We start from the raw sequence: 13,009 nt of genomic DNA on the forward strand, positions 1-13,009 counted from the left end.
AATAACTCAAACAAGAAAAATGGCACAAACCTCTCAGCGGGTACTGAACCATAAATGTTAAATATTAGAGCACTCACACCTCAGCACATGGTTTTCCTAAGCGGTCTGTGCCTTTTATGATGCCAGGTAATAGCAACATAAAAGGTCTCATTTAAGTGTTTGTTTTGTTGACTTGCCTGGTTCAAGGTTACTGAGTCACTGCACCACCTTGTGGTCTAAACGGGCATTACACAAAGCGCATTTCAGCCCCACAACTTCATGTTTTGAACATGAAACTGTAGCAGTGATTTGTTTGAAATTTGTTCATCGCTTTAGTGAATTTGGTTTGAAACTATTTTAAATACATTAATTTACAATAGGTACCTTTTAAAATAAAAATCCATGGTATTCCTAAGAATGATCATTTGTGACACACATGACACGCATGTGTAGTGTGACACAGATGAGACCCAGATCTTGTAAAATGTATTAATACATCTTTTTAAAATTAACTTCAGATAATGTTTTCTTACATATGTGTCTGCAATATTGTTGTGATTTGGCGCTATATAAATAAAATTGAATTGAATTCAATATGACTGTATGTGGGAGTTATCATGAGGACAAGTTACTACTGAGGGTAAATCTTTTCCCACATGTGTCCCGTGGCCTTCTCACTGATGTGGGTTCTCATCTCGGCTTGTAGGTGGTTCAAACCCTGGCTGCTCTGGTCAAAGTATCCTAACCCCCCCAAAAAAGCACAGAAAAAGTCCATTTACTATTACATAATCTCTTCAGCCTGTGTCCTGAGTCTGCAGCTGTGTGCCCAAAACACCTCACCTAGCAGGCGTGCAGGGGGCCTTCTAGCTGCTTCTTTTGATATGGATTAGTCCCAGCTCTACTTTGAGTCAGCATCCTGATCATACCCTCAGCTGCCCATAAAAACCGTGAACAAATAAACCCCATGTTTCCAAAACACAAAATAAAATAAAAAACGTGAACTCTTGATTTTATTTTGCATCTCATGAGCCAGTTGTAACAGAACACACAATGAATGAAGTGAGTGGAGAAAAGTTATTTTAACTAATTTGTTTCCACAGGGAAACCAGCGTGACACAGACGGATGATATGAGCTAGCTCTCCTGCTATGTTTCTTTCTTTGAAATCGCAAAGCTGTGATTCTAGAAGTTCACTGAATTCACAAAAGTTAAAGATTATTTGGAGACATCAAATCATAAACAGAAGGGGCTGTCTCCAAAAAGGTGAGACACAGTGGATGAGATTAGAAAGTGACAGATGTCTCCTCCCTCAGCAGCAGGAATGCCTCAGCAGGCCGACACATGTCCTGCTTTAGTCTCAGTGGATAACAAGCCTCCGACAGTCTGACAGAACAACAGCACTGCTGAGAGGACATGAGAGGATACCGAGGCGTTAAGTACACCTTATTCATCTTCTGCTACTTCTTTTGGGTGAGTCTCTCCCATTTTAAGCAATTTATTGTTTAAAAAAATGTAGCATCATACTTTCATTAGTGCGTGATAGTAACAAGCCTGTTGCATAATAGTGACTAAATGCCTCAGTTGCACCATAACAGAGGAAGAAGATGAGCTACAAACAGCATTTTAATATTTAATATTAACTCATTTATCCTTCTGATTTTATTTAGATATGTTGGATTTAACAGTGAAGAAAAGCCAGTATCAGAGAAACATGCTCTCTCTCTCTGTTAGTACCCTTACTGCAGCAGTTTGGATCAGCGAGTTTTTAGGGCAGCTTGATAATAATAAACTACAACAATTGTCCAACCTAGAAGTAATAAATCCATCAGCTACTTTTTCAGCGCCACTCTGAGACAGGATGTTTCCATCTTTAAAGATATTTTGGAAATGCAAGAAAGCAGTCCTACACTGTTTAATGTGCAAATATTTAACAAATCCAACATTACTGGAAGCCAAATCAATGCCACCTAAAGTAAGTATCTGGATTCTAAGAGTTTTAGGGCCAGAGTGGCAGCTCCCAGATGGCTAAGCTCCTCATCCTTCCTGTAATGGAAAGGCCAGCCACCCTTTAGAGGACGCTCATTTCCGCTGCTTGTATCCGTGATTTCTTCTCCCTTTTCTGGGTGAGGACCATGACCTCAGAGTTGGAGGTTCACCCAGCAGGGAAATTACTGTAGTTTAACTAGCTGGTGTTTGTCATCTGGCTTCATGAATAGAAACTGGGTATCATCTGCATAGCAATACAAATCTATGCTGTGCCTTTAAATGATGCGGATTTCAATCATCAATAATCTCTAGCAGGGGAGGGCTTCTTTCCCATGAAGGCCAGAAAGATGGCGTGTACAGAAAGTAACAAAGGAGGTACTCTGTAAAAATAACCAGTTATTTTTCATATGTCAGGCGTAGAGATGGACATTGCCAGCATGCTAGCAGATATCTGCTACTCAGTGCTAAATGACATACAAATAGTAGAACTTCACTCAACAAAACCGGAGCACACACTTCCTGGTCTGTTATCACAACTGAACACTGTTAGTATTTAGCTGTCAGCTAAAGAAGCCACATCTTAACAGTGCAAACTTTATTATAAGATTAAATTTTTTTTTCACAGTTATCCAAGTGGCCTTTAGAGGAACTGCAGGTTTTGATGCTTCCACAATGGCTTCGTTTTTCAGCCCTAGAAGCTGTAGCTTGCTCCCGGGCAGGCTTCCAGAAGCTGGCCAATCAAAATGAAAGTGGGCTCTTAGGGAGGCATTTAAAGAAAGAGGAGGCCAAAACGGGTTGTTTCACAGAGAGGATGAAGTGAGGGGCTGTGTGAAGGGCCAGGATAACAACCACACTGATACACTTTATATTTAAGACGATGTTTTCCAATAAAACCATCTCTGTTCTGTCAAGTATTTTTAGAACAGTTTCAGAGATAATCTCCATTTATATTCTCACCATACACAAAACGGCATGTATGTGCTGGTAAACAGGAAGCAATAGAAAATACTGCAGAGGAAGAACAATAGCAGAAAGTAAGAGCAGAAATGTGTCTTCTTGGACCGATAGTGAGATGGAACGTAAAGCAGGGGAAACTTTGGACTGGGGCCTGTTTCAAAGTAAACATGGTGGCATACTCGGGAGGCACTGCGAGTGTGACATCCATCGCCAGCAGAAGCCACAACAATGTGAAAACAATATGTCAGTTGAACTGCTCTGGTCTAATCTGTGGGACTGATAAGACCCAATCAGGATGCAAATCTAGGTGTTCATGTCGTCATGTCCAAGTGGGCTTCGTCTCATCCAGGCTAAGCCACAGTCACAGAAATGAAAATGATGTTAATTCCAGTGACAGTAGAGCTAGTTACAGCTGTTCCTCTGTTTTAATGAAATCTGCGTTTCTCTGCCACTTTGCAGGTTGTGAGTGCCATACTTACAGCAGTGGGGATCTATGCTAAGATCGCCAGAGAGAAAGGTGGGTTAGTTTAGTCCACTTTGAATTATTGATTTTTTCCTGGCATTATTAAAAAATGAAAGGAATTTAAGCCTCATTTCTCTGCATTTTGTCTGAATGTTATCTTTATTGTGCACAGTCAAGATTGTATGAAGGTTTGTCTCAGCTTTGTTTTGTCTAATTCTCACATATAGATATCTGGTAGCTATCTCTAGATGAGTCATAGGGTGGGTGGAACCAGGCTACGACCTGGACAGGTTGCCAGTCTACTGCAGGTACAACACAGAGTCTGACAACCATTCACACTCAGATTCATACATGTGGCCAATTTCGAATCACCTTCCATGTTTTGGACTGTGGGAGGAAGTTGATCAAGTTGTCATGGAAACAGTGTGAGAGTGTAACGAGTACAGACCCTACCAGTCTCTTGATATGTAAAATATTAATTACTGATGCCAGGGTTATAAAATCTGTCCACACAGTCACTTTGTGAAGATTCAAACTAATTAAGCAAAGATTTGTTTTATGGATTGTGAAAGTCTCCAAGTCGGTGGTCCTGGAATAACGACTGTATGTATGTCGGGTAATCAAAACAAGGCTTGTTGATCACATTCCTGAGGATGAGCCACAAAGTTATTCAGACATGTTTCAACGTTTACTCGCTCTTGTGTTATCACTGATGTTGAGGTGAATGTTGGCTCGTTCACGAACCTCTGGAAAACAACTGGGATTTAGACCCGGTCAAAGCACTGAGGCAGACTTTGTGAAGGACTTTTCCAGGATTCCCAAAATGACCTTTTGGGTTCCAGGGTCCATTTTGGAATCAGGTTTAAGTCGGGGTAAGTTCTGCTAACAATAGGTAAGCGAGGACATTTAGCCATGTCTTCACTTTTGGAAAGACCTTAAAAGAGATTTTTCAAGGACTTGGGTTTCGGGTCCGTGTTATGATCATCTTTAAGTCAGGATAAGGGTCCTGGAAATCCATTATATCCACAAACATAGAAGTGCAAACATATACTGTGTGTGTATGTGTGTGTATAGATGTGGTTGACACCCTGACGGTTGATCCCGCTCTACTGTTGATCGTCGTCGGCTCTGTGATGTTCCTCATCACGTTCCTCGGATGTTTCGGGGCGCTGCGTAACACCATCTGCTTGCTGAAGATGGTATGTCAGTGTGCTGGTTTTTATCTTGTTCTGACTCTGGCCGTCTGTTCTAATCAGCTCCTATTTGTCCTGCAGTTTGTGGGACTCCTGGTGGCCATTTTACTCTTGCAGATCGCAGCTGCATTCGTGGGATACTTTTTCACTGATACGGTAACAAGACGTCGAGAAATCGTACTAAACCGAAGCAGTAAACAAACCAACGTGACAGTTCTCTTGTTTTTCAGGTGATGGAGAGAACTGAGAGGCTCATGATGAAGGCAATTGAACGATACAGGGAGGACCAAGACCTGGAGAACGCCATTGACTTCATCCAGAAGAAGGTGGAGACGAGTTTTAAGAGTCAGTAATCTTTTTTGTTCTTTCTTTTTTACTGTTGTGATGACTGTGCTTCTGCTTCACTGTGATTGCAGTTCCAGTGCTGTGGAGTTGAAAGCTATAAAAACTGGTCCCGTAACGCCTACTTTGAGTGTTCGGACACCAACCCGAGTCTGGAGGCCTGTGGAGTTCCCTTCTCCTGCTGCATTCGCTTGCAGAACCAGGTCAGAACCAGTCAGTGAGCCAGTCCTGGATGTGTTTGGGATGCCTCAGGTGTACCAAGGCTGTTCCATTCTTTACTTAAGTAGAAATACAGATACTTGTGTTTAAAAAACACTCTAGTAAAAGCTGAAGTACTGAATCTCCTTCTTTACTCAAGTAAAGGTGAAAAAGCTCTGAAATGTTCTCAAAGCAAGAAAGTAAAAAGTAGCTCCTAAGGACAGTTCTAGCATGGATGTTTATGCAAAAGCAACTGAACCCTGCGCTGTATTAATATAATAATAATAAAATAATATTATACATGATAATACAAATGTTCAAATCTAAATTCGGTTATGTAGGACACAAGAGTGACTTCTTCAGTTGCCTCAATAATGGCGTCGTTGTAAATGGTAAGTTTTCCTCTTCATCTAAACAGCTGGGAGCGGCTGTAGTGGCTCCACGTGGGGAAAAGAGTCACAGCTAACAATCATTTCTAATGTGAACTCAGATTTTCTTTGTGTTCAGACTGTGATCAGCTGACCTGCTGGTCTTTGTGGATTTATAATTGAATTTAACAGGATGTAAGCAGATGTTTCATGAGCTGATTTCCCTTTCCTTCACTAACAGTATGCTGTATTTTGTCTTTACACTAAATCAGCGTAAACGGTTTAACGTCAGAAAATATTTTCACGGACCGGCCTTTAAGGTGTCGCGGATAAATACAACAAAATAAAATGATGCGACCGAGACAAACTGTGGTGTTTTGTAAATATAATAATAAATATTAATTCACTGTGTAACTTTATTAGCAGCGTCCTCCTGAAATGCACCAACAACACTGAGAGTAACATCCTCCTCTCTGCCCCTTAATGCACTCTGGTCGCTATGGTAACGCGTAAATATTTCTTTCAAAATAAGACACAACTGCAACACGAGAAAGACCCAGGGAAACCGAGTTAACGATAAAAACCCTGAAAACCATAAATTTCACACCCGAGCCTCGACCCCCGGGCCCGGTCCGTGGCCCGGGGGTTGGGGACCGCTGCACTAAATCATATACAGTTGGTATAACGGTGGAATTCAGTGAATTAATCTAAGCATCATCAGCTTAAATGCAAATGAATCTCTGCTACACTCGACGTGACTCAACACTGGCCATGAGAACGACAGCCACTGTGTTTGTGGGATTTGAAATTATTTGCCACCTAAAGTCGTTCCTCCCTTTATGCTTACTCTTTTCAGTAGCTGCAGATCCTTTAAGGTACACCTTTTAGGTAGCGTCCTTGTGGAGAGCTAGCACTGGAGGCATTCTTAAAAAAGTCAAAGAAGATCACACGAGACACACCTATGGTATCAAATTTAAATGAGCTTTTCAGAAAATTTGACGGTCAGAGGTCAAGTTTTCTGAAAATCTTGTGAATACGATTACTCGAGGACAAAATTGTAAAATTGATACCGTAGGTGTGTCTACTCGGAGACTGGGAGGCAGCGATGGCTGTTTCCAGTTCAGCTCACACCCTGTTTGATGGGCAGGATGAAACAAGATGAGCTGAAACTATTGATACAGGTGAACGTTGAATCCATGCACAAATTAACTTCTTGTCCATGCTGGTGTTCAGTGCATCAAAGCCCTTTTTGTGTTACCTTAAGCAGCTTCTTTCTTTTGCAGACTGTACTGAACACCATGTGTGGTTATGGGATGCAGCAGCTGGAGGAGAAACTGGCCCGTCAAGACATATTCACCATCGGCTGCCTAGATAAAATTGTCTGGTGGGCCAAACACAATCTGCTTCTGGTGGCTGGTCTGACTGCCGGCCTGCTGCTGCTCGAGGTAACACTAGTGAACGTTTGGCTGCAAAAAACCCTCTGAAGTCACTGACAGCAGTTTCTGATCTTTGGTGTGTTTCCTTGAGCAGGTCTGCATGATAGCTTTGGCTGCTGTTCAGATCTGCTGGATAAAAAACGTCCTACAGCGACAGGAAAGAAAAGCAGCTCAAAGCAAATCGCAGAGGAAGGAGAGCCTCTGGTTTCCTCCTTTTGCAGAGTTTGATGATTAATAAAACCCTTTGTTGAGAAAGTGGGGGATGCTGTGTTTACACTGTGAATTTATAGGTTTGAGCTGTGGATTTGAGGTTTGTACAGTGGGTGAACGCATCGATGCTGGGCTCCAGGAGGCAGTTGAAATACTACCTCGTGTAAAGCCCTGAAACTCAGTTTTGTCATTTTTATGTAGCGCTCAGTGTTTCTCTTGCTGCCTTTCTACTAAACAGAATTTATAATTCACCAAAAAGATCTGAGTTAGTCAAAACATGACATGAACAGATATGTTTTTTATAATGTGAAAATGTTTCATTATCATATCATGTGCAAGCTGTTCTTTGGTCAGTGAAATAAGTCAGTCAGCCTCGTTCTGTCCAGTGTGAAGGCTTGTAAAGCTTAAAGTAAGCATAGTTAATGCTGTGAAAGCCTAATGTATTTCTAAAGCTATCCAAGTACATTTGTCGCTCAGCCCCACTCTCCTGGCTGACTAATCTCCCCGACCTCCTGATGCCTGCGTTGCATGTTTATCAGCCAGGAGACTGAAGTTTGCGTCCTGTTTGTGGGACCTTCTGCAGCCTTTCATCCCACTTGCTGTTTTGTTTTCAGCCGCCTGCACTAAAAGCTACTCGGTTTGGGCTTGTGACTCTGGATGCAATGTGACCCTTTACACTGAGGAATGACAAACGCCAAAGGACACCTTGTGCATAACTGAAGCACACCTGCTGCTTTAATAAATATTCATCATGCTACAGCCCAGCAATGAGAATGACCTGCATTTGACATGGGAAAAGAATGTGTTGGCTGTTTGGGATCTATAAACAAGAAATGAATGAACATTGAAAGAATATTATGTGCTTACAAAACTAACTAAAGTCTTTATTTTGATCTGTGTTTATTTGGTTTAATTTGCCAATAGATCCGGCCTGGGGAAGCTTTGGTGTAAAGAGACTGCAGAGCATGTGTCTGTGATTGTGTTTGTACTGTTTTATTATGAAACTGTTCTGAACCCTTTATATCCTATAATGTGATAAATAAAATACATATTGTGATAGAAATAGATTTAAAAAAAAAAAGAGCTAAATTAACAAAAACTCTAAAAGCTGTGTTTGTCTGCACGTCTGCTATTAGCTGTTCAAACAGACCAACCTCTCCCGTCAGGTTGCCAATCTATTGCTGGACTAACCCAGAGAGACAAACATTCACATCTATGGCCAGTTTAGGACAACCAGTTAACCTAACCCCATGCATGTATCTGGAACTCATGCAGACAAACTCCAAACAGAAAGGCCCCAGCTAACCACTGGATTTAAACACCAGGCCTGTGCAGCTTGCCATCCCACTGCCTTACCTAAGTTTTACCATATTACCATAAATTATTATTGTATGAAAAGGCTGCTGCTGAATGACATCAACTATTTCTAAATACCTGCAGAGATGGCGTGCTTACATGCTATTGGGGTGGCTGCAGCTCAGGAGGTAAAGCAAGTCGTTTATTAATTGGTTAGATGGAAAGTACTTACAGTGTAAACTGAACTTTGCTGTTTGCTTTGAGTTTCAACTTAAATATTAACAGAGAACTCTTGTTTGTGTCTACATTAGGATAAGGGTTGGGTCTCTCAGCAGGGCCAGAGGTGTATATTGTGAAATTATACAACAATACATATCAGGCCATGTTGCAGAGAGAGTAAGCTACTGAAGTACTTTACCAAACCGGAATGAATTATGTGCAATATATTACATTTATGAGTAGAAATTCCAATACTGCTGTGGTTAGTACTCAAACGCTGCTGTGTATCAGTATATTGGTGTTTCCAGATGGTTCTGCGTTTTTCCCTCAGATGGGAGAGTGTGATTGTTGCAGTTTATCTCTAAGATTGAAGCATCCTTGCCTTTAAGTATTAAGCACTGTAGTGGTATTGTAAAGCGCTTTGGGTGCCTTGAAAAGCGCTGTATAAATCCAATCCATTATTATTATTATTATTATTATTATTAAGCACCTCGAGGTGACTGTTGTTGTGAATAAAATGAAGCTGAACTGATGTGAACTGAATTGGACACAAAATACACTCCTGGAAACAGGTAGTCATGGCAACAAAGACAAAAACAGTGAAACAAGAAAACAGAGAAGGAAGCTGTGTGAAAAAGCAGGACACTATCCCCTCTTCTTTTTTTTTTTTTTTAGTGAAAAATGTGTATTTTTAAAATCCTGAATAAGCATAATAAACCTGGTGTGAATACATTCTCACATCAGAGCCTCGTACTTTGATTATTTATCTACTTTCAATATTTTTATATTTTCTTTCATTAAAAAAGTTACCACATGTAAAATGATTTTAACTGGTACAAGCAATAAGAATAAAAGTAAATAAAAGTAAAATGTGTGCATTATTCACAGGGTTACATGCAAAACTGTCATTATTTGTACCTTTGTTGTATATGGAGGGTCAGAAGTGGCAAAATGAATTGAAAAAAAAAATACATAATTTAATAATTAATTAACTGTGTCAATGATTAATTAAAAATGTAATAAATAAATAATTAATTAAATGTGTCAATAGTTAAATACAATTTGAAATAAATTTTAAAAAGTGTTTTTTAAATGTTTTAAATCAAATGAATGGGCATGTAATTAATTATTGAAATATTTATTCAATTAATCAATTCTAATTTTAATGAATGAATGAAACATTTAATTAATTATTAAACTGCGTATTTAATTAATTCATTTTGTCACTCCTGGCCCTCCACAGTTGTACAGATTAAACATGTTATACAACTGCTGGGGTATAATGACCATCTGAGGTGCTTTTAAAGTCTTTAAAAAATGATTACGATTTTGTAAGAAGCTGATTCTGTTATTAGAACATACTCTTTTATAAATGTTCATTCCTGTTTCATACTTTGTAAAACCTGCACTGACTCTATTCCACACTGGTGTTTCCAACCAAACAATGATCTGATTGGACTGGATTCAGTCCTTCGTGCATTTCAGTCTCTGTTCCTCTAGTGCCCCCTGCAGGCTGCATTGTAAATTCAAAACTTGGACAGCAATCACACCAGTGACCAATCTCGTTATCTTGCTAGAAGTCTCATCCTGAGTTACAGAGTTGCAACAAGGCTTGGCATCTTTTAATTTCATTTAATTATTGCTAAGCTAAAACCTCTGAACATCAGGTCATTTTACAACGTGCCCATCTGCTCTGAAAGATTTGCATGCTAAGTAAAACTTACAAAGCTAAGAGACCCCCCTGGTAAACCTGCCTAATCCCTGTTGTTCTTCCCAAACTAATTAAGTCTTCATAGTACCTTTAATCTGTGGTGGATTATTAGCTAAGGCACCTGCAGTTGCATGTCGTTGGACGGATTCAGTCCCGTGGCTCTCACACTTGCTTTACTGGATTAATGGCTGCAGTGCTTTGTGCAGGTAAAAATAACTGCAGTATCGAGCTGCAGCAATGACGTCCCTTTACTGTCCAACCTGCACACTAAAAAACTGCAATTACTATCAGTGTTCTACTAAAAGCCATAATTCATTGTACACCGGCTGGCCACTTTATTAGGTATACTGTTATATATACTGCAATCATATGGCAGCAAAGCAATGCAGTATTGTTTAAATGCCACAGCCTACCTTGGTTTTGTTGTCACTCATGGCATGTCTTTATGACCACAGTGTATTCATCTTAAGTTCAGCACAAAAACAAAGGAAAAATTGCATTTGGTGAATTGTTTATTTGTTGTAACAATGCTTAGATCGTTGGATCCTGTTTATTTCCCCTTAAAATATGCTACATTTGTAAGAAAAATCCACTGGTGGGTTGAGCAGCAGAGTTGAGTGGGCTGCACCCATGAAAAACTTCCATTGCCAAACAGATTATTCTGCTGTGGAGTTGATTGTGACTTTTGTGGTTTATTGAATTAGATGATTGAAATCTGCAGAAACAAGCAATTTAACAATTCATTTATTTGATAAACTGTGGCCTCAGTAGCGTGTGGAAGAACACACAGGCACAGCAGCCTGGCACCTCCTCATGCTGCTCACCAGCATGGTCATAAAGATGGCATCCCATTCTTCAATCAGCATTTACTGTAAATCAGCTGTTGTGTTTGAGTAAGCTGTTTGACATTAGCAGATAAATATTTGGCAAGTTTTCCATTGCTGCATTTTTCAATCTGCCACAAAGTGATTCTGGCACACTGTCGGGCAACTTAGTAAGAGAAAGCAGTCCTCTACTCACACAGTATAGTCGTGTCCAAATTCATGGGCTGCATCCTCCTGAGGACCCGGCCTTTGTGGTCTACGTGGGCCTCAGAAGGTCGGGTAGGCCGGAAGTAAACGGCCGTGAAATTGGACGGTCCAGCCTTCAGATTAGCGTCACTGCTGTCTCGGTGGAGTTTAATAAACTCGGCTGTCTTCTGCTTGCTATCTAAAATATAACAGGACACTGGAGTAAACGCTCGACCGTCTCACACTTCTGTTTAATCAGTTTTCTGTTTGACTTTATTCAGTTGTGCGAAAACCACCCGGGGGATTAATAAAGTTTTATTTTATCTAATCTAATCACTTTAATCTCAGCCAAACTGATTTACTCACGAACAAATAAAACACTGAAAAAAGCCCAACAATAACATTTTTAGGTTGTCGAAGTGAATTATATATTACGTTTAAACCGAGTAGCCAAAGTCCGCAGCGATCTGAAAATGATGTGCCGGGAGTTGTGCCATTCTCAGCGGCTATCGCTATCGAGCTGGTGGGTAACAGACGTCTCCGAAAACATCGGAGCACTTTTGCAAATATGCGATATCTTGATAAACCGAGCAGATATTTGATGTTTACACAGCTACTTTCTCACCTGAAAATATGTTAAAAGTTTATTTTGTGACCCAGAAAGATGAATAAGAGTAATTTTAAAACTTAGTAGCGGCCGCCATTGCTGGAAACTGGAGTTTGGCTGGGCCGCGCTATGAATTCTGGGATATGATGGGCCACGAAGGACACACCCGACCCATCCTTCAAATTCGGGGAAAAGGAGGACGCATTTGTCAGCTGCATTCGGAGGAGTCTACAAATTTGGACAGCCTTCGGCGCGTCGCTGTGACGTAATCGGTCTACAAACGCGGCCTCAGGAGGATGCAGCCCATGAATTTGGACACGACCTGTATAGTGTGAGTGGGGTCCTGCTGACTTCATCATTAGTCTAACCTCAGATTCAGGAGAAACATTGTGGTTTTTATCCTGGTTACAGAATGCTGGATCAGGTCTCTCTCCTTTCAAAGATATTTGAAGGTGCATCTGGGTTCTCATGGGTTTTGTGAACTTGGTGAAGAGAAGGTGATCAGTTGCATCCCTCCTTTGTGAGGTGCTTTGGCTGTGTGGGTTGTCTGACTTGTTCCCACAAGCCATTTAGTCGGAGTACAACCATTGCAAGAGCTTGGGCCGCATTGTCAACAATAAGTTGGACAATAAGTATTGGGTTAGGGTTAGGATAGGACTCTGCCACGGCTGCCCTTCGTCACCAAGTTTATAATTTTTATGAACAAAATAAAAGGTAATTGTGTCCCTACGCTCACCTACGGTCACAAGTTGTGGGTAGTGACTGGAAGAAGGACATTGTAGATACTAAAAGGTGGAGATGAGTTTTCTTCAAAGGGTGGCTGGCCTTTCTATAGCCCTTTTCCACTAGTACCTACTGGGCCCGGCGTGACTCAATTCTTTTTTTAGGGCTTTCCATTATTTGGTAGCACCTGGTACCAGGTACCTTTTTAGTACCTACTGCTCTGGGTTCCAAGTGAAGCACGCCACTGAAAATGTGACGTCAACAGACTGCATACTGCCGATAGGTCAGTCAGTGGCACGAAGGAGCAGCTCC

General features: G+C 40.8%; 1 protein-coding gene across 1 annotated transcript; it reads left to right on the forward strand.

Annotated features, from left to right (window-relative positions):
* The first annotated feature begins 1,303 nt into the window (after positions 1-1,303).
* On the forward strand, positions 1,304-8,194 carry LOC309689770 (tetraspanin-33). Its single transcript, XM_082506416.1, has 8 exons — positions 1,304-1,448; positions 3,381-3,438; positions 4,459-4,583; positions 4,659-4,733; positions 4,808-4,903; positions 4,994-5,122; positions 6,769-6,930; positions 7,016-8,194. Exons 1-8 carry the CDS (start codon positions 1,392-1,394, stop codon positions 7,154-7,156), a joined length of 843 nt encoding a protein of 280 aa, XP_082362542.1. The 5' UTR covers positions 1,304-1,391; the 3' UTR covers positions 7,157-8,194.
* The last annotated feature ends 4,815 nt before the right edge of the window (positions 8,195-13,009 follow it).

Source organism: Aulonocara stuartgranti, assembly GCF_965226115.1.
Source record: "Aulonocara stuartgranti genome assembly, chromosome: 15".
Lineage (NCBI taxonomy): Eukaryota > Metazoa > Chordata > Actinopteri > Cichliformes > Cichlidae > Aulonocara > Aulonocara stuartgranti.